The following is a 22,555-nucleotide window of genomic DNA, read 5'->3' on the forward strand; positions in this document are numbered from 1 at the left end:
TTCTATTGATTTCATGGTAGGTACAGAAGGTTTAACACCACCAGGGTCTTAAAACTACCCATGGAAATGCCCACAACTCCTACGACAGCCTTGTCAAATATGTGTTCTTGGGCGACGAAATGTCTTGTGATACGACCCACAGATAGACAGACGGCCGGCCAGCGAGTCTTGTATCATTCGCGAAGAGAAAGGAAAAAACAAACTACAAAGTGATCCCTGTACGTGATGGGCTGTTTGGGGGGAAGTTCGTCAGCGGCGGAAAGGGAAACGAGATTAAAATAGAAAAATGCAGGATCGTCCAGCGCTGAATGTTTAACAAAGTAATGCCTGAATGAGGAGCCCAGCTTTAGAGAGAGAGAGAGGGGGGGGCGTGGGGGGGAGGAAGGGTTAGGGGGATGTCAGCAGTGGCGTTTGAACTGAAGGAAGGAAGGAAGGAAGGGAAAGATGAGGACGAAGAAAAATCATTGGAAAGATATTTTTGGCCAGCTGCCGGGAGTCACGTCAAGAGTTAAGAACGGGCAAGATTTTGACATTTTCCATCGACGAACATTTCTGGCTGGCTGATGAGCTGATTGGGGAAGGTTCCGGCCAGAGATGGAAGCTGAAGGGGGGGGGGGGGGTTATGGAGCAGGGAACGCCGTGGTGGTGATGGCGGTGGTGGTGGTGATGTGATTTGGTGATGGCGGTGGTGTGGCAGCGCTGTGGTGGTGGTGGTTAGGCAAGGTTTGGTTGGGTTAGGTGGTGTTAGGTTAGGTTAGATTAGGTTACGTTAGGTTAGGTTGGTGGTAGGTTAGGTTAGGTTAGATTAGGTTACGTTAAGTTAGGTTAGTGGTGGTAGGTTAGGCTAGGTTTGGTTGGGTTAGGTGGTGTTAGGTTAGGTTAGAATAGGTTACGTTAGGTTAGGTTGGTGGTGGTAGGTTAGTTTAGGCTAGTTGGTGTTAGAAGTCACGTTAATAGGATATATTGCAGGGGATGGTAAGCTAATAGTAGTAGTAGTAGTAGTAGTAGTAGTAGGAACAATAGCAGTAGAGTAGTAGTGTTGGTAATTGTAGTAGTAGTAGTAGTAGTAGTGAAAGTGGAGGTGATGACTACAAAAAATATGACCCTAGTACTGCAAATGTGGTCATCAGTAGTAGAAGTAGTAATATCTCTGTTTAATATACACAAAGGTTATGATGGTGGTGATGGTGACTTGTAGTGCTGCTGTAGTATATATATGTAATGGTGATGGTGGTCATGATGGTTACTGTAGTGTTGTAGTGATGGTGGTAGTGGTAGTAGTAGTAGTAGTAGTAGTGGTAGTGATGGTGGTGGTCATGATGGATACTGTAGTGTTTGTGATAGTGGTATGGCTGTAGTGATGGTGGTGGTGGTGATGGTGGTAGTGTTGCTATATAGTAGTAGTAGTAGTAGTGGTGGTGGTGATGGTGCTGGGGGAGCCGCGTCTCTTGCTGGCGTAGTCTCCCTCTCTGCCCCCTCCCTCCCTCCTCCAGCACCAGACGGAGGAGGGAGGGGGGGCTAGGGAGGGGAGGGGAGGGTCGCTCTACGGCTGTATTGATCTGCCCGTGTGTGCTGTTCTCGGCCAAAAATGTTGCCAATTTATCATTTAGGTGCGTGTGGAGGAGCTGGAGGAGGAGGACCACGAGGAGGAGGAGGTAGGAAGAGGAAGTTGTGGTGTGGAGGAGGAGAAGAGGACGAGGAGGAGGAGGAGGAGGCGTTGTGGTAGTGGTGGTGGTGGTGGTGGTGGCGACGGTGTGTGTGTGTGTGTGTTCGCTCGGGGTGTGCATTCATTGAGGTGGTGGCGGGCTGGACTCGACCTTCACTCCCTCCCTCCCTCCCTCCATGTCCCCCCCTCTCCCTCCATGTCCCTCCCTCCCTCGCCAAGGTTTCCAGAGGTTGCCAACGTACCCCAGACTGCCACTCACCCCCTTTTTTTTCTTTTCTTACCCTTCGTAACTTGTCCCTTCGCTTCATGCCTTGAGTGACCCGGGCATGACCTGGGCGTGGAGGGGCATGGGTGAAGGGGGCAGGGGTTAGGGAGGCATAGGAGGGCAAGGGAGGAAGGGAGAGCGAGGGAGAGAGGGAGGGAGAGCCGCGGTGTGTAAGTCCGCCGTGCAGTTGGCTTTAGTCGAGTGAGGGTGGCGGCGGTAGCAGGGAGGAGAGGAAGAGCGAGAGAGAGAGAGGGAGTGTGCGTGTGTGAGTGCGTGTGGAGAAGACGGATAGACCGACCTCCTCCCTTCGCCTACCACCACACCAACGCCGAACCTTCCTTCCTTCCATCTACCTCCACCATTGCCAGTCTCCGCTTGCTCCTACCTCGCCCTGCTCATCTTCCTCCCTCACCAAATTTTAAACATCCTACCTCCTGCTCCTCCGGTTACCTCACCTACCCCTGCTCCTGCTCATCTTCCTCCCTCACCAAATTAAACCTCCAATCCACCCACAGGCAGTCTTCTTCCCCGCCTCCTCCTCTTCCTCCTCCTCCTCCTTAATCCCGTTCTTCCTCCACGTCACTACCTCGTCCTCGTCCTCGTCTTGTTACCTCATCCTCGTTCTCAAAAGTGGTCGCCGCGGAATCAGTCGTTCGTGTCTCGTTCGGTACACACACACGAGACAAGGCCAGGAAAAAGAACGAGAAAGGTCTATATAGTGTGCGTGCGTGAGCGACCATCCTGTGTGCGAGTGTGTGCGTGTGTGCGTGGCAGAAACACCCACCAATACCACTGCAGCACCACGTCTCAGAGCGGCAGACGACGGTGGTGCTCCTCTTCCTTCCTCTTGGTCCTCGTCATCACCACCATCAACACCACCACTCACCATGTCGTAGGCTAGAAGCACTCGCTACCCTCACAACCTCCTTATTGGTGGTGTAGCAGTTGTAGCAGGAGTTTTAGTAGTGGTGGTGCAGAGTTGTCTTGTAGAACTGAGGCAGACTCCACTGGTTTTATTTATTTACTTTTTATTTCTTTGGGGCGTCAAGTGGAGTGGTGGTGGAGGTGCGTCGTCGGGGCACTCACAACCGTCACTGGTGTTGCCCGTTGTGGTGGAGGTGGTGGAGAGGTGGCGTGGCGGCGGAGGTGGAGGCGGCGGTGAGGGCAGCAAGGTGGAGGTGGTGTGGAGGGGTTTGCTGCTCACGTGGTCAGCGGCGAGGCGACTCAGGATGAAGGTGACCCGAGACGCGACCTCCAGGTGAGTAAGGTCACTACCACACCTGACCTTGCACACACACACACACACACATCTGTCTACATGCATGACCTTAACCTGTGTACACAAATTGAGTCTCTCTCTCTCTCACACACACACACACACACACACACACACACAGGTAAGGTCATCCCTACCTTTCTACAGACGTGACCTTCATAAGTGTACACAAGCTGACCTCACACACACACACACACACACACACACACACACAGCTGCAGCATAATCTCGTGTAGGTAAAAGATAGGTGGGAAGCTTTCCACGAAAACTACAGTATAAAAGAAACAAATCCCCGCATTGCAAACTTAAACAATTGTAGAAGTCACGGAAGTTGAGATCAAAGACAATATTACATCAAAGTTGAGATATTTTAACGACGCCGGGAATATTCTTTGTGTAATTTTAGTTTGCATCATCCCAGTCGGCATTCCCGTCGTTTCGTCATATACAATACCTCTGGACCTTGTTATTTTTAAGGCATATGTTTTACTCGAGTCCAGGTCATACTCTTAATACATTTCGCCGTCCAAGTAGGTTACACAAATTTGACAAGGCTTTCGGAGGAGTTCGGGGGCATTTCCAGGGGTAGTTTTATGACCCTGGTGGTAGTTTGACCCATCTTCTGTACCGTGAATTTAAAAAAAAACATTGATCTCCTTTTTGGCCATTGGAAAGAAATGATGTGAGAGTTGGAAGCGTCTGAGAATACCCTAACCCTGCTACATGAAGTAACGAGAGTTGGATTTTTATTTATAGTGAATATATGTTGTTGAATTGCTTTTATTCGTTTATTATATTTTTTTGGGGTCAACTCCAGATGTGACAATTTGTTTCTCAGTTATAAATTTTTATCGTTTTCTAATTGAGTGTTTACATGGATACCAGAGTTTGGGATGTAGAGTTTTTATACAGTTACAGTTTTTTTTATTATTTTATTATTACATAGATGGTCAGCCTGTCATGCCCCAAAAAATTACACACACACACACACACACACACACACACACACACACACACACACACACACACATGCACTGAGTTTGTCCATTATTTCTGCTGTACTTGTGCGATCTCCTCTAGTTGATATTCTTGACACACACACACACACACACACACACACACACACACACACAACACACACACACACATGCACTGAGTTTGTCCATTATTTCTCCTGTAGTTGTGCGATCTCCTATTGTTGATATTCTTGACACACACACACACACACTCACACACACAACACACACACAACACACACACACACACACACACACACACACACACACACATGCACTGAGTTTGTCCATTAAGTTGTGCGATCTCCTCTAGTTGATATTCTTGCATTTCCTTTATTTCTTCCTCTCCTGTCTTTCTGTGTAGCCCTCGTCTTCATCTCCTCCTCCCTTTTATCGCCTCTCTTTGTCTGCATAGCTAACTGTTCTCTTCTTCCCCTCTTCATTACGTCTCACACATCTTTATTGGATTATGTCTTTGTATTGCTTTATCTTCTTTGCTCTCTCTCTCTCTCTCTCTCTCTCTCTCTCTCTCTCTCTCTCTCTCTCTCTCTCTCTCTCTCTCTCTGTATGAGCAAGTGTTCGGTGTTATTTCCTCTTTCAAGTACAGCTGAAACGGTGTGTGTGTGTGAGAGAGAGAGAGAGAGAGAGAGAGAGAGAGAGAGAGAGAGAGAGAGAGAGAGAGAGAATGTAATTTACAGTATAGTTCAGTTTGCAAAGGAAAAAAATAAAATAAAGGCAACATGTTCTTTTTGTGTGTGGGGGTGACTAAAAAAAAATATATAGCATCATACATACATATTTATACATCTCTTTATACAATCATGCATATATATAGATTCATACATGCAGAGAGAGAGAGAGAGAGAGAGAGAGAGAGAGAGAGAGAGAGAGAGAGAGAGAGAGAGAGAGAGAGAGAGAGAGAGAGAGAGAGAGAGTAACGTCAGGGAACACCAACAAAGAGGGAATCAAATAAATGGTCTGTGGGAGGGTGGGGTGGCGGACGAGGAGGCTACGGCAAGGACAGTACCTACATGTGCGTCCGTGTGTGTGTGTGTGTGTGTGTGTGTGTGTGTGTGTGTGTGTGTGTGTGTGAACATAAACGTATTTCTCCGTGTATGTAACGTTTTTTATTTTATTTTTTCACTCAATAAGCTAAATTAAATGAGTAAAAATTGTGTGTGTGTGTGTGTGTGTGTGTCCACGGTAAATGTTCTTGTTGCTTGCTCTGAAGTCGGGCAGGGCACTGTTACTTAGCGGGCAAGCTGCGTCTACTGCATGAAGAAGATATATTATTATGTGGCAGAGCGCGTGTCCCGAGGCTGTGTGATGCTAATAATAAAAATGTTCATGCGTGCAGAACGAAGAGAAATGGAAAATGTATTATGAGGCTAGCCGAGCGGGACGTGCTGGGTGCTGGGAAAAATAGGATAAACATGGATATTTGGATGTTGTGTGTGTGTGTGTGTGTGTGTGTGTGATTTGCTAAACGACAAAAAGTTTTACGTATGCATGTGTGTGTTTGTGTGTGTGGATTTGTAATAGTAAGAGAACCTTGACAAAATATGGAGCTTTTTGTGTGTGTATGTATAGTTTGTGTGTTTTAGGTCAATGGTGGAGGGATGAATAGTTCTGAAATCCCTTGTTTACAACCGTGAAGTATTGATGGAAAGGCACATTGTTATGATTTTATGAATAGCTGATTTTCATAACATTTAAATTTTGGAAAGTGTGTGTTTTGTGTGTTTTAGGTCAGTGGTAGAGGGATGAATAGTTCTGAAATCCCTTGTTTACAACCGTGAAGTATTGATGGAAAGGCACATTGTTATGATTTTATGAATAGCTGATTTTCATAACATTTAAATTTTGGAAAGTGTGTGTTTTGTGTGTTTTAGGTCAGTGGTGGATGGATGAATAGTTCTGAAATCCCTTGTTTACAACCGTGAAGTATTGATGGAAAGGCACATTGTTATGATTTTATGAATAGCGGATTTTCATAACATTTAAATTTTGGAAAGTGTGTGTTTTGTGTGTTTTAGGTCAGTGGTGGATGGATGAATAGTTCTGAAATCCCTTGTTTACAACCGTGAAGTATTGATGGAAACGCACATTTGTATGATTTTATGAATAGCTGATTTTCATAACATTTAGATTTTGGAAAGTGCGTGGTTTGTGTGTATTAGGTCAGTGGTGGAGGGATGAATAGTTCTGAAATCCCGTGTTTACGACCATGAAGTATTGATGGAAACGCACATTTGTATGATTTTATGAATTACGGATTTTCATAACATTTAAATTTTGGTATAAGTGAAACTACTTAGTGTATAGATTAGACACATGAATAGTATATCTTTTTAGGGGTAAGGGAAAGAAGCAGATGAGTGTTGGCAATATGTGAAGGAAGGCGAGGTGGGTGAGTGTTGTCAGTAGTGAGTCAGCTGTGAAGGAGACGAGGTGAGTGAATGAATAGAGTCAGCTGTCGAGTGTTTGCAAAATGAAGGAGAGCGAGGTGGATGAATGTGGAGTCAGAGTCAGCTGTGAAGGAGGGCGAGGTGGGTGAATGAAGAGAGTCAGCTGTCGAGTGTCGTCCAAGTGAATGAAGGCGAGGTGGATGAATGAAGAGAGTCAGAGTCAGCTGTGAAGGAGGGCGAGGTGAGTGAATGAGGAGAGTCAACTGTCGAATTTAGTCCAAGTGAAGGAAGGCGAGGTTGGTGAGTGTGGCGTCAGCCGTGTGTGTGTGGGGTGGGGGGGAGCAGGATTCGATAAACTTAATGAAATGGAAAACATAATTGCCGGATTAAAAGATTTGTGCTACTGAAAAATAATTGTTTAACGGAGCGAGCTTTGATAAACATTTCACGATATAGTAGCAGTGAGTGTGGCGTGTGGATGTTAGGAAATGAACCTGACTATTATTATTATTATTATTATTATTAGGTATTAGTAGTAGCGGGAGGAGGAAGAAGAGGAGGAGGAGTACCATTTTTATCCATGCTATTTTTATCATACATTTTTTTCCCTTTTTCTAATATTTTTCTTTCTTCACAGGTAAGTGTGGGCGAGGCGCTTCTACGGGACAGGTGTGACCGGCCGCCTCAGGTGTGTGTGTGTGTGTGTGTGCGCGCGTGTGTGTGTGTGTGTGGAGGGGGGGAGGGGGGTTGTTATCCGTATAGGGTGTGTCTGGGAGGTTGAGGAGCTTGCGTTACTGACTCTTCTGTTGATATTTCCACTACAGTAACCACGAGTACCACCACCACTACTGATATGCTACAACCTCCACTACTTTTTTAATGTTTTTGGTCTAGCGTAGTGGTGGTTGAGGTGGTGGTGGTGGTAACACTGATGATTATAGTGATGGTAGTATTATTGATGGCACTTTATAATCCGTGGTTAGCCTTCACTCACCTATTATGTTTTACTAGTGGCAGGGAAAAAAAAAATGTGTGTGTGTGTGTGTGTGTGTGTGTGTGTGTGTGTGTGTGTGTGTGTTCAGGAAATGCCATACATTCCAGCATGGCGCTTTGCTATTATTACCGTTTCATGATTTTAGCTTGAAGGCAAAAAAATGTGATGGTGGGCATGGGGGTGAGGTTAATACCCTTAGCACAGAAAAAAAAAAATGTGGTAGTGGTGGTGGTGGGGGTGGGGGTGAGATTGTTAGGTAGAGAATTAAAAGCCATGTTTTTTTATATTTTTTTTTACAACAAAGGGGATAGCTCAAGGGCACACAAAAAAAGGAAACGATAATTTAAAAAAGTCCGCTACTCGCTGCTCTCACAAAAAAAAAAAAAAAAAAATCAAAAGAGATGGCCGAAAGAGAGGTCAACACACACACACACACACACACACACACACACACTAATGAAGAAAAAGTAGTTCTAAAGTTAGAGATAATAGTTGTAACAGTAGTAGTAGTAGCAGCAACAGAAGCAACATTAGTAGTAGTAGTAGTTGTAGTAGTAGTAGTGGTAGTGGTGTTAGTAGTGTTAGTAGTGGTAATGCAATGTAGTAAGTGGACTGGTGATACTTTTTATAATTGGTGATTAGGAGTTTGTTGTGGTGGTGGTGGTGGTTGGTGTCTTGGTGCAGTGCTCGGAGTGGTGTTTTGGAGGTGAATTGATAGTGGTGGTGAAGCTTAGGTGTGGTGGTGTAGTGGTTAGTTTAGTGGAGTGGCGACGATGAGAGTGATGAAAGTGGAGTTGATGGCAGTGGTGTTTTGCGTGGTGGTTAGTTTAGTGGAGTGGCGACGATGAGAGTGATGAAAGTGGAGTTGATGGCAGTGGTGTTGATGAAAATGGAGTTGATGGCAGTGGTGTTGTGCGTGGTGGTTAGTTTAGTGGAGTGGTGACGATGAGAGTGATGAAAATGGAGTTGATGGCAGTGGTGTTGTGCGTGGTGGTTAGTTTAGTGGAGTGGTGACGATGAGAGTGATGAAAATGGAGTTGATGGCAGTGGTGTTGGAACCTTGGAAGTGGAGTTGTGACTGGTGGTGGTGATATAATGTGGAGTGAAGTTGTGACTGTGGTGGTAACGATGGTGATGGAAGTGGAGCTGTAATAGTGGTGGTGGTGGAAGTGGAGTGAAGAGTGACTGTGGTGGTGTTGGTGGTGGTGGTGATGTTCGTAATATAGGCAGGTTTTCGAGCACCACAAACCCAGGCCATAAAGATAACAGCTACTTCAACACCACGCCATATTGCACCTCCACCACCACCACCACCACCACCACCACTACACCACACCAATATCATGACCACGGCTCCACCACCACCACTACACCACACCAATATCATAACACCACTATTCTAACACCACTACAAAGCTAACGACATCACCACCACCACCACCACCACCACTACTACTACTACTACTACTACTACACCATTGCTCCTGACAACACCGCCACCACCACCACTCCTACACTTAGAGAGAACACCACTAACCTTCACCACCACTTCTACAACACCACTTCATCACCACTACACCACCACCACGCACCGCCTGCATTGATTTTCTATACAAGGGCTGTGGAAATGTGATCCCCTCCCTTCCTCCCTCCCTTCTCTCCCTTCCTGTCACGCTTCCCCTCCTTTTCCTCTCCCTCCCTCCCCCCCTCTCTTCCCTCCTTCCCTCCCTTCATTCCTTATCACGTCCCTCCCTCCCTCCCTCTCTCCTCTTCAATTTCCCCTCCATTCCTTTTACCCTTCCCCTCCCTTCCCCTCTCTTCCTTTCCTCCCCTCAGTCCTTAATGCTTTTCTCTCCCTCTTCCCATTTACCTCCCTCCTCCTTCCCTTCTCTTCCCTTCCCTTCGTCATTATGTCTTTCCTTCCTCTTCCTTTCTCTTCCTTTTCCTTTCCTTTCCTCTCCTTCTTTCCTTCCCTTTCTTTCTCTTTTCCCTTCCCTTTCCTTCCTTCTGCCTTCATATCTTTCCTTTCCCTCTTCTTTCCTTCCTTCCCTTCCTTTCTCTTCCATATACTTTGTTTCCCTTTCCTTCCCTCTTTCCCTCACATCCATTTATTTGCTTGCCCTTCGCTCTTTCATTTATATCCCTTCCCTTCCCTTCTGTTTCCTAATCTGGCCTTCCCTTCCCTTCCCTTCCCTTCCATTTCATTTACTAAAGTCTTCAATTATTTCCTCTCCTTTCTCCTCCCTTCCAATTATTTTTTCCATTCTCTCTCCCCTTCTCTCTCCTTTCCTTCCCTTTATCTTCTCTACCCCTCTCTCTCTCTTCCCTTTCCCACCCTTTCCCTTTCCTGCGTATCCCTTCCATTTCCTCTCATTTCTAGCCCTTCTCTTCCCTTCTCCCCTTTCCATCCCTTCCATTTCCTTTTCCTGCATTTCTCTTTCATTTCCTTCCCTTATCCCCTTTCCCATCCTTCTCTTCCCTTCTCTTCCATTTCCTTTTCCTGCATTTCTTTTTCATTTCCTTACCTTTCCTCTCCCTTCCCTTCCCTTCCCTTCCCTTCCCTCTCTTCCCTTCCCTTCTCCCCTTTCCCTCCACCCTTTTTCCCTTTCCTCTTCCCTAATCTAACTATCCTTGAACCTTTCCTCTTCCTTCCCTTCCCTTCCCTTCCCTTCCCTTCGCTTCTTTCCCTCCACCCTCTTACCCTTTCCTCTTCCTCTCCCTTCCCCCTTCTCATTTTTATTCTCCTCGGTTCTTTCTTTTCTTTTTCAAACATTGCTTCTTTTTTCTTCTCTTCTAATTTTTGCTTCGCCTCCCTACCATCCTTCTCTCTCTCTCTCTCTCTCTCTCTCTCTCTCTCTCTCTCTCTCTCTCTCTCTCTCTCTCTCTCTCTCTCTCTCTCTCTTTACTTCGTTTATTCGTTCCCCTTCTCTCCTTCCCTTCGTTTCTTCATTTTTCATTTTTCATTTCGTTTTTATATTTTTTATTTTTTATTCTTTCCTTCCCTTCTTTCTTTTCTCCTTTGTTTCCCTTTAATGTATATTCCTTCCTTCCTTACTTCTTTACTTTATCTTGCTTCATTCCCTTTTTTCCTTCCTTTCTGCCTTTCCTTGTTTTCATTCTTCCTTCCTTCATTCATTCATTATCCTCCTTCCTGCCTTCTTCATTTTCATCTCCCTACCTTCCTTCCTTCCCTCCCTTCTTCCTTTCTCCCCTTTCCGTCCTTCCTTCTTTCCTTCTTTCTTCCTCTCCTTTTTCCTTCTCCTTCCTTTCTTTCTTCATCTCCTTCCTCCCCTCCTTCCTTCCTTCCCTCCCTCCCTTTCTCCTTCCTTTCTCCCCTCTTTCCTTCCTTCCTTCCTTTCTTTCTTCATCTCCTTCCTCCCCTTCTTCCTTCCTTCCTTTCTTCCTCTGCATTTCCTTTTATCATTCTTCCTTTTTATCATCCTTTCCTTCCTCTTCCTTCCTTCCTTCCTTCCTTCCTTCCTTCCTTCCTTCGTTCCTTCGTTTACATTAATTTACCAGGGACGAAGACTTTGTAATTAGCTTCAACATTTTTATGCATTTCCCTCTTATTAAAACTCTCTCTCTCTCTCTCTCTCTCTCTCTCTCTCTCTCTCTCTCTCTCTCTCTCTCTCTCTCTCTCTCTCTCTCTCTCTCTCTCTCTCTCTCTCTCCGTATATATATGATATTTATATGACATTTCCCTCGTGGCTCTTCCTCTCTCCTCCTCCTCCTCCTCCTCCTCCTCTGGGACAGGTGTTGACGATGTATACGGGGCAGGTGTGTGTGTGTGTGTGTGTGTGTGTGTGTGTGTAGCAGGGCGGGGCTGGTTTATACAGGTGTGTGGGTGGCAGGTGTGGGTGCATGCGGGTGTAACTACTATAAGGTGAGGCAGGTGTGTTGATGTGCATATGTGTAGCGGGGAGAGAGGTATGCAGGTGTTTAAATGAAAATTATTTATTTATTTATTTATTTTTTGGGGGGTTGGCAGGTGTGTGCATGCTTGTTATAGGAAGGTTTGGGGCAGTATTCACGTGTGTGTGTGTGTGTGTGTGTGTGTGTGTGTGTGTGTGTGTGTGTGTGTGTGTGTGTGTGTGTGTGTCTAATTGGTTGCATCACAGGTGTATGTAGAGGCAGATGTGTGATTATTTATATTCATGAAGAAAGGAAGGAAACAAGGAAAGGCAGCGAGGTAGGACGGAAGGAATGTAAAGGAAGGGAAGGAAGGAATAAAAGAAGGAAAAAGAGGCAATGTGTGTGTTTGTTTATATTCGTGAAGGAAGGAAGGAAGGATGGAAGGAAGAGTGAAAACAAGGAAAGGAGGAAAGAAAGAGAAGAAGCAACAGAGGAAAAAAGGAAGGAATGTAAATGAAGGGAAGGAAAAAGAAAGAGGCAGATGTGTGTTTGTTTATATTCGTGAAGGAAGGAAGGAAGGAAGGAAGAGTGGAAACAAGGAAAGGAGGAAAGAAAGAGAAGAAGCAACAGAGGAAGAAAGGAAAGAATCTAAATGAAGGGAAGGAAAAAAAGAGAATATGTGTTTGTTTATATTCGTGAAGGAAGGAAGGAAGAGTGGAAACAAGGAAAGGAGGAAAGAAAGAGAAGAAGCAACAGAGGAAAAAAGGAAGGAATGTAGATGAAGGGAAGGAAAAAAGAGGCAAATGTATGTATATTCGTGTGTGTGGAGACTGTATTAGTATAGCTGGGTGGGGTAGGCAGACAGGTGTGAAGGGCTGGGGCGCCACAGAGATAGATTAAGTATGAAATTTGTAGTGCCATAGTGTATTCAAGTCAGGAGAGATAAATAGATTGGTATTATAAAACACCTTCACTTCTCACATCAACCATTTCTAAAGGTCAAAGAGGGGGGTCAGTCGGGTTCTAGTGAGTGTCTCTTCAGGTTCATGGTACAGAGGAAGGGTCAAACTACCACCAGGGTCATACAGCTACTCTTGGAAATGCCCACAGCTCCTACGAAAGCCTTGTCAAATATGTGTTCTTGTGCGGCGAAATGTCTTAGTATACGACCCGTAGTGTATTGCCAAAGAAAAGCGAAGTAAACAGAATGGAGGAGGAGGAGGAGGATGAACTACGAATTAATACAAAGCGATACAGGTCAAAAGGAAAGGCAGGGCAGGTGTGTACAGGTGTGTTTGGCAGGGTTAGGTATAAGGGCAAGGACTCGTAACCTTACTCGGCCTTGATACAGTTTGATGTTCTCGCCCTTGGACTGAGTAAAAAAGTAAAAGTTATCCTTGACCCTGCCGCCCATGTTGTGAAAAGTTGACCGAGTATCTTTTCGTAGTCATGCAAATTAGAAACTGAACCTAACCTGAACCGACTTGGCGTAACCTAACTTAACCTAATCTAACCTAACCTGACCTAACTTAACCTAATCTAACTTAACATGACCTAACAACTTAATTTAACTTAACCTGACCTAACTTAACCTACCTAAATCTAATCTAACCTAACCTGACCTGACCTGAACCGACTTGACGTAACCTAAACCTAACCTAACTTAACCTAACCTAGCCTCCTCCTAAATCTAACCTAACCTAACCTGACCTGACCTGAACCGACTTGACGTAACCTAACTTAACCTAACCTAGCTCAGCTAAACCTAACTTAACCTGACCTAACTTAACCTACCTAAACGTAATCTAACCTGACCTAACCTAACCTAACGAAAACTTAACCTAACCTATCCACGTAACTTGACCTACCCTTACTAAACCTAAACTAAACTTCACCTAACCTAACTTAACCTGGTCTAACGAAACCTAACCTAACACAACCGCAGCGAGCATGTGGCGAGTGTGGGCCGGCTGAGGGAGAGGCAAGAGGGGTGGGGGGGAGGTGGGGGTCGGGAAACTAACAAAGGTGTGGCCTAATGCCTGATGAGGATATGCCAGGGGACGCATCGTGTGTGTGTGTGTGTGTGGGGGGGGTATCAGGTTCCGCGGCTCGGCTCAGACCTCGGGGGAAAGTGAATGAATTGTGCAGTGGATAAATATTTGAACAACACTTGGGAGTTAAAAAAAAAAAAAAGTCTTACGTGGATTGAACTGTACTGTGGTTAAACATTCGAAGAACACTTTAGGAGTTAAGGATTTTTTTTTTTTTTTTTTATTATTATTATTATTATTCTTTTTTTTTACGTCGCGGCCGGTAGCTTCTTCCCGGTGGGGCCTGATGGTCGGCCCAAGGCTTCTTCCCGGTGGGGCCTGATGCTCGGCGGCGGCTGAAAAATCCCAGCTTTGTGGCATCGGGCGGGGATTGAACTCGTGTCCTCCTGAACGCGGCGCCGTCACTCTGTCGACTCAGATTGAATTGTGCTGTGGATAAATTTTTGAACAACACTTGGGAGTTTAAAACAAATAAAAAAATGTTTTACGTGGATCGAATTGTACTGTGGGTAAATATTTGAAGAACACTTTAGGAGTTAAGAAAAAAAGTGTTTGTACTACGTTGATTGAATTGTGCTGTGGATAAACATTTAAACAACAAAGTGGGAGTTTAAAACGAAAAACAAAAAAGTCTTACGTGGATCGAACTGTACTGTGGGTAAATATTTGAAGAACACTTTAGGAGTTAAGAAAAAAAGTGTTTGTACTACGTTGATTGAATTGTGCTGTGGATAAACATTTAAACAACAAAGTGGGAGTTTAAAACGAAAAACAAAAAAAAAAGTCTGGGGATGTATGTGTGGGTTGTATTTATTTGAAGACACTTTAGAGAGTAAAAAAAAGTGTTTGTACTGCGTTGATTGAATTGTGCTGTGGAAAAACGAAAAAAAAAGTCTTACGTGGATCGAACTGTACTGTGGGTAAATATTTGAAGAACACTTTAGGAGTTAAGAAAAAAAGTGATTGTACTACGTTGATTGAATTGTGCTGTGGATAAACATTTAAACAACAGAGTGGGAGTTTTAAAAAAAAGGTGGTGTTACGTGAATTGAACTGTACTATGGTTAAATATTTGAACAACACTGTAGGAATTAGAAAAAAAGGGTTTGCACGTAAGATTGAATTGTACTGTGGATTAATATTTGAACAACAGAGTGGGAGTTTAAAAAAAAAGGTGGTGTTACGTGAATTGAACTGTACTATGGTTAAATATTTGAACATCACTGTAGGAATAAAAAAAAAAAGGGTTTGCACATAAGATTGAATTGTAGTGGATTAATATTTGAACAACACTTTGGGAGTTAAAAAAAGGGGGTTGTACGTAAGATTGAGTTGTGCCGTCAGTAAATAATTGAACAACACGTTGGAGATAGAATAAAAATAATTGATAAAGTGTTTGTACATAGATTGAATTCAAAACAGTATTAGTGAGTATTATTTAGACTCCAACTAGACCTCGGGGAAAAGTGAATGAATTGTCCTGTGTTTCTAAATATTACAACAACACTTTAGGAATTAGAAAAATAAGGGTTTATACTTCCATTCCATTCCAGAGTCCAAAAAGTAAGGGATTGTACTTCCATTCCAAAGTCCAAAAAATAAGGGATTCAATTTCCATTCCATTCCAAAGTCCAAAAAATAAGGGATTCTATTTCCATTCCATTCCAAAATCCAAAAAATAAGGGATTCTACTTCCATTCCATTCCAAAGTCCAAAAAATAAGGGATTCTACTTTCATTCCATTCCAAAGTCCAAAAAATAAGGGATTCTACTTCCATTCCAAAGTCCAAAAAATAAGGGATTCTACTTCCATTCCAAAGTCCAAAAAATAAGGGATTGTACTTCCATTCCAAAGTCCAAAAAATAAGGGATTCTACTTCCATTCCATTCCAAAGTCCAAAAAATAAGGGATTCTACTTCCATTCCAAAGTCCAAAAAATAAGGGATTGTACTTCCATTCCAAAGTCCAAAAAATAAGGGATTCTATTTCCATTCCATTCCAAAGTCCAAAAAATAAGGGATTGTACTTCCATTCCAAAGTCCAAAAAATAAGGGATTCTACTTCCATTCCAAAGTCCAAAAAATAAGGGATTCTACTTCCATTCCAAAGTCCAAAAAATAAGGGATTCTACTTCCACTCCATTCCAAAGTCCAAAAAATAAGGGATTCTACTTCCATTCCAAAGTCCAAAAAATAAGGGATTCTACTTCCTTTCCATTCCAAAGTCCAAAAAATAAGGGATTCTGCTTCCATTCCATTCCAAAGTCCAAAAAATAAGGGATTCTACTTTCATTCCATTCCAAAGTCCAAAAAATAAGGGATTCTACTTCCATTCCATTCCAAAGTCCAAAAAATAAGGGATTCTACTTCCATTCCATTCCAAAGTCCAAAAAATAAGGGATTCTACTTCCATTCCATTCCAAAGTCCAAAAAATAAGGGATTCTACTTCCATTCCATTCCAAAGTCCAAAAAATAAGGATTCTACTTCCATTCCATTCCAAAGTCCAAAAAATAAGGGATTCTACTTCCATTCCATTCCAAAGTCCAAAAAATAAGGGATTGTACTTCCACTCCATTCCAAAGTCCAAAAAATAAGGGATTCTACTTCCATTCCATTCCAAAGTCCAGAAAATAAGGGATTCTACTTCCATTCCAAAGTCCAAAAAATAAGGGATCCTACTTCCATTCCATTCCAAAGTCCGAAAATAAGGGATTGTACTTCCATTCCAAAGTCCAAAAAATAAGGGATTCTACTTCCATTCCATTCCAAAGTCCAAAAAATAAGGGATTCTACTTCCATTCCATTCCAAAGTCCAAAAAATAAGGGATTCTACTTCCATTCCAAAGTCCAAAAAATAAGGGATTCTACTTCCATTCCATTCCAAAGTCCAAAAAATAAGGGATTCTACTTCCATTCCATTCCAAAGTCCAAAAAATAAGGGATTCTACTTCCATTCCATTCCAAAGTCCAAAAAATAAGGGATTGTACTTCCATTTCATTCCAAAGTCCAAAAAATAAGGGATTGTACTTCCATTCCAAAGTCCAAAAACTAAGGGTTCTACTTCCATTCCATTCCAAAGTCCAAAAAATAAGGGATTCTACTTCCACTCCATTCCAAAGTCCGAAAAATAAGGGATTCTACTTCCATTCCATTCCAAAGTCCAAAAAATAAGGGATTCTATTTCCATTCCATTCCAAAGTCCAAAAAATAAGGGATTCTACTTCCATTCCATTCCAAAGTCCAAAAAATAAGGGATTCTACTTCCATTCCATTCCAAAGTCAAAAAAATAAGGGATTCTACTTCCATTCCATTCCAAAGTCAAAAAAATAAGGGATTCTACTTCCATTCCAAAGTCCAAAAAATAAGGGATTCTACTTCCATTCCATTCCAAAGTCCAAAAAATAAGGGATTGTACTTCCACTCCATTCCAAAGTCCAAAAAATAAGGGATTGTACTTCCATTCCATTCCAAAGTCCAAAAAATAAGGGATTCTACTTCCATTCCATTCCAAAGTCCATGTATACTTCCTTTCATCCTTGCTTCACGAGTCTTCCTCTCTTTACTCTCCTTCCCTCCTACCTTCATTCCATCCATATACCATTCCTCCTTTATTTCTTATTCTACCCTCTCCCTCCCACTCTCCCTCCCTCCCTTCTCCCTCTTTCCTCCAAGACAGTACATAGCCTCCAGTCCAGCTTGGGAGTAGTTATGTATACCTGACTTTGGAATATCGTATTGTGATTGTAGTCAGTTATACACAAGTGGAACATATGTGGACAGGTGTATGGAGACAGGTGTAATGGCGTAGGGACAGACTTAGGTAGATTGGTGTATGGAGACAGAAGGTAGGACAGGTATAAGGGTGTGTTGGTATAGATGTAGCAGGTGTGTTCAGGTGTGAGAGACGGGCCAGGTGTGTATACAGGTGTAGCGGGGCGGGGCGAGGCGGGGCAGGCAGGTGTGGGTGCTCAGGAAATGGTCGACGCTCTTGTTCTTCCGCCGCGGTCGTCCTCCTCCTCCTCCTCCTCCTCCTCCTCCTCCTCCTCCTCCCTTCCTCTCTTTACCACCCTATTCTCTTTCCCTCCTCCTCTTCATCTTCTTCCTTCCCTTCCTCTTCATTTTCCCTCCCTCCCTCCTTTCCCTTCCATCCCTCCTCGATTTCTCTCCCTCCTTCTCTTCCTCCCTTCTTTTTTTCTTACCTTGTCCCTCCTCCTCCTCCTCCTCCTCCTCTTCCTCCAGTTACCACCTTTGTTCCCTCCCTATCCTGTGTTTCTCTTTGTTAGCTTCCTCTCTCTCTCTCTCCCTCTCCCTTTTCTCTCTCCCCTTCCTTCCCTTCCCTTCTCTCTATCTCTTTGTTTCTTCCCCTCTTCCCTTTCATCATTTTTCCCTCTTCCCTTTCTTCCATATTCCTTGTTCATTATTGTTCTTCTTTTTCTTTCCTTCTCTGCATGCGCCCTGTCTTTCTTAATTGTTCTCTCTCTCTCTCTCTCTCTCTCTCTCTCTCTCTCTCTCTCTCTCTCTCTCGGACATTTCCTCAGGCGTTCACCCATATTCCAAGGTCTCTCGTCCTAGGCCATTCCCTCCCTTCCTTCCTTCCCGCCAATACCAACAATATCCGAATTACAAACCTCCGCTCTCCCCCCACACTCACACACAGTCTTTCCATGAACCACTTACTTCTACGGGTGAAATGACTACTTCCAACGTATTAGTTCTCTCTGTGTCAGCAGGAGTTTAAGCACAGATAGACGAAGAAAATGTGAAGGCTGTGGAACGTTAACGAAAGTGAAGGAGATTGGATGTAGATGCTGTTATTTTTTGTCTATTGGTTTAAGGTGTTATCTCTAAGGAGTTTTATGTGTTAGTAAGAATTAAAGGGATATAAAGAAAAAGTGGTGTACGGAATTTAATAGAAGGTGAAAGAGATTGGATGTAGATGCTGTTATTTTTGTCTTGGTTTTAGGTGATAATAAGGAGTTTTATGTGTTGGTAAGAATTAAAAGCATGTAAAGAAAAGGTCGTGTGTGGAATTTGATAGAAGGTGAAAGAGATTGGATGTAGATGCTGTTGTTTTTGTCATGGTTTTAGGTGATAATAAGGAGTTTTATGGTGGTGTACGGAATTTAATAGAAGGTGAAAGAGATTGGATGTAGATGGAATTTAATAGAAGGTGAAGGAGATTGGATGTAGATGCTGTTATTTTTGTCTTGGTTTTAGGTGATAATAAGGAGTTTTATGTGTTGGTAAGAATTAAAGGCATATAAAGAAAAAGTGGTGTGTGGAATTTAATAGAAGGTGAAAGAGATTGGATGTAGATGCTGTTATTTTTGTCTTGGTTTTAGGTGATAATAAGGAGTTTTATGTGTTGGTAAGAATTAAAGGCATATAAAGAAAAAGTCGTGTGTGGAATTTGATAGAAGGTGAAAGAGATTGGATGTAGATGCTGTTATTTTTTGTCATTTGGTTTTAGCTGATAATAAGGAGTTTTATGTGTTGGTAAGAATTAAAGGCATATAAAGAAAAAGTCGTGTGTGGAATTTGATAGAAGGTGGAAGAGATTAGAATTAACTGTAGTTTTAATATTATTTTTTAGTTGGTGATAGTAGATATATTTCTTAGTTCGTGAGGACAAATAGTTTTCTTTAAATAGGAATAACGCGCCAATAGATAAAGAAAACCGCAGCGTTTGAAATTGAACGAAGGTGGAAAAACAGGTTAGAAGTTGCGTTTGTTATTTGAGTTGGTAACAGTTGACGTATTTTTTAGTAAGGGAGGACTGTTAGTGGTCTCTGTCAGTATCAATAAATCGCAAACAGATGAAGAAAAAGCGAAGTGTGTTGAATTTAATGAAAGCGAGATAGAGTTAGAAAAAGCTGCCTATGTATAGTTTGCGTTGTTAGTAATAGCTGACATCTGATAGTAAGGAAGGACTATTAGTTTTGTTGCGAGGAAAAGGCTTAAGCATGTCAAGGAAAGGTGTAGCGTGTGAAATTAATTAACGAGGGTGAAAAAAGTGTTGAAGTTACAGTTGTTTTCTGAAATAGGATTGACTTGTAATACGACTCAGATATATTATAAGAGCAATGTATGTATGGCTTCCCCGTCAATTGCTTGCTCTTGTTTTTGTTCATTTTTTATTCATATTTTTACTAGACCTTGATTTTTTTATGGTTGGAATTTGGATTTTTTTTTTTTTTTTTTTTTTTTTGTGTGTGTGTGTAAGGTTATTCCACACTTTGATCCTACTACATGTAAAACTGTGTGTGTGTGTGTGTGTGTGTGTGTGTGTGTGTGTGTGTGTGTGTGAGAGAGAGAAAAGACATAGCTATTGTGTTAGACGTGATGTTGAAGGTTGTTACTGTGTGTGTGAGAGAGAGAGAGAGAGAGAGAGACCCAGCTTTACTTTCACGCTAGGGTTTAGTAACTGAAATGCATAACGATCGTGTGTGTGTGTGTGTGTGTGTGTGTGTGTGTGTGTGTGTGTTTTCCCACGGCAACCTTCCCTACCTACACTCCCTTCCACCCTTCCCCTTCGCCCCTTCCTCTTTCCCTCTCCGTTCCCTTTTTTTCATCATTCCTCCCCTTCCCCTCCTCTCTCTCTCTCTCTCTCTCTCTCTCTCTCTCTCTCTCTCTCTCTCTCTCTCTCTCTCTCTCTCTGCTTTATAATCCAGCCAAGCGTTAAAATTGTTTGGCTAAATTTATTAATATGAATTATATAAGACTGCAGATTTACGTTCGCTTCGCTCTTCTTCTTCTTCATCTTCTTCTTCTTCTTCTTCTTCTTCTTCTTTGTCCTCCTTTTCCTCGTGTTTTTCTCTATTCCTTCTTTCTTTTCCATCGTTTTGCAATATTTTTTTCACGTCCATTCTTTTTTTTCCTCTTCTTCTTCTTCTTCTTCTTCTTCATCCAATTCGTCTTTGTCCTCCTTTTCCTCGTGTTTTTCTCTATTCTTTCTTTCTTTTCCATCGTTTTGCAATATTTTTTTTCACGTCCATTCTTTTTTTTCCTCTTCCTCTTCTTCTTTTTCTTCTTCTTCTTCTTCATCCATCGTTTTGCAATATTTTTTTCACGTCTATTCTTTTTTCCTCTTCTTCTTCTTCTTCATCCACTTCTTCTTTGTCCTCCTTTTCCTCGTGTTTTTCTCTATTTCTTCGTCAGTTTCTTCGTGTCTTTCCTTATCCTCTCTCGTTTTTCTTCCTTCTACAATATTTTTCACTTTCATCATCTACTTATCGTTTGTTATACTCTCTCTCTCTCTCTCTCTCTCTCTCTCTCTCTCTCTCTCTCTCTCTCTCTCTCTCTCTCTCTCTCTCGCCCTTTTCTAAGAGGCAGCTTTTCTCACAACTTTGATTTTCCGTAATGGATTTGAATAATGCAGCGAGCGAGTGAGTGAAGTAACGCGCGGACACACACACACACACAAAAAAAAAAAAAAAAATTAATAAGGATATGGAAAGGATTGAAATGTCACTTCTTCCACTACTACTACTACTACTACTACTACTACTACTACTACTACTACTACTACTACTACTACTACTATTACCACTGCTGTTAATGATAATATATAATAATGGTAATGATAATGGTAATAATAAAGTGTGTGTGTGTGTGTGTGTGTGTGTGTGTGTGTGTGTGTGTGTGTGTGTGTCACGAGGCTTCCAGGGATGTGGTAGGTGGTGTGGGCAGTAGGTTGGTCTGTCTTAGAGCCACACCCAAGGTCGACGAGTGACCCCCCCCCCTCTCTCTCTCTCTCTCTCTCTCTCTCTCTCTCTCTCTCTCTCTCTCTCTCTCATCTGTCTCAAGAATCAGGAGTTTTTAGTTCTGGGATTGTTATTAGAGATGACAGAGAGAGAGAGAGAGAGAGGGAGAGAGCGAGGGAAGGAGGATTGGTGTGATGTGCTTCAAAATGGCTGGCGGTAGCGTAGCAGGGCAGCAGCAGCAGTAGTAGTAGTAGTAGTAGTAGTAGTTATAGTAATGGCGATAACTATGGCTTATATCACCACCGAAGTTTGCAATGTTCTTTTATTAAATGTCATAAAAAAAAACATTACTTCAAAAACTGCAAAGGCGTCCTAGTAACCATTTATACTACCAAAAGTTGTAGTATTTGTTGCAGTATCTACATTAAATATAAACAACAACAATATCAACAATAGTAATAGATTTTTGTCGCTACGTGATCTATATAACCACTTCCAACACCAGTAGTAGTAGTAGTAGTAGTAGTAGTAGTAGTAGTAGCAACAACACCACAATCACCAGGTCAGCAGTAGTTATACCAATAGGGTCAGTGGTGATTGGGGGGACAGCAGTAGTAGTAGTAGTAGTAGTAATGGTGGCAGTAGTAGCAGGAGCAGTACTGTGATGGTGGTAGTGATAGTGGTAGTAGTAGTGGTGGTGGTGGTAGTAGGGAGGTAAAAAAAAATATTAATTCGTAATGGGGAAAGAGGGGAACTTGGAGCGTGATCGATATAGCCCGTGTGTGTGTGTGTGTGTGTGTGTGTGTGTGTGTGTGTGTGTGTGTCCTATGACCAACTCAACCCTGCCTTGCTTTCCTCCTCCTCCTCCTCTTCCTTTTATACGTCTGTTATTAAACTCGAGGGAAGGAGAGGAAGGAAGGAAGGGAAAGAAGGAGGGGGAAGATGGAACGAGAGGAAGGGAAGGAACAGCGGGGTAAAGGAAAGATTAAAACAAAGGAGAAAGACGGGAATAGGAAGGAAGGGAAGGAAGCAGCGGCGTAAAGGAAACTGACATAACAAAGGAAGGAAAGATTAAAAAAAGGAGAGAAAGGGAAGAAGGGAGGCAGGAAGGGAAGGAAACAGCGGGGTAAAGGAAACTGAAATAACAAAGGAAGGAAAGATTAAAAAAAGGAGAGAAAGGGAAGAAGGGAGGCAGGAAGGGAAGGAAACAGCGGGGTAAAGGAAACTGAAATAACAAAGGAAGGAAAGATTAAAAAAAGGAGAGAAAGGGAAGAAGGGAGGCAGGAAGGAAGGAAACAGCGGGGTAAAGGAAAATTAAAT

At 42.7% G+C, this 22,555-nt stretch overlaps 1 protein-coding gene across 2 annotated transcripts in view; it reads left to right on the forward strand.

The window, feature by feature from the left end:
• LOC126980880 (protein gustavus-like) overlaps positions 1 to 22,555 on the forward strand; it is a 116,056-nt gene that overhangs the window by 20,444 nt on the left and 73,057 nt on the right. The window contains exon 1 of one of the 2 annotated variants that reach the window (XM_050831239.1): positions 2,117 to 3,189. The exons of the other annotated variant lie outside the window; for it this stretch is intronic. Within the exon in view, the coding sequence (XP_050687196.1) occupies positions 3,161 to 3,189 (29 nt within the window). The 5' untranslated portion in view covers positions 2,117 to 3,160. Of the gene's footprint in view, positions 1 to 2,116; positions 3,190 to 22,555 lie in introns of those variants that run through there. 2 annotated transcript variants of the gene reach the window in all.

The sequence above is a fragment of the Eriocheir sinensis genome, chromosome 45, assembly GCF_024679095.1.
Source record: "Eriocheir sinensis breed Jianghai 21 chromosome 45, ASM2467909v1, whole genome shotgun sequence".
Lineage (NCBI taxonomy): Eukaryota > Metazoa > Arthropoda > Malacostraca > Decapoda > Varunidae > Eriocheir > Eriocheir sinensis.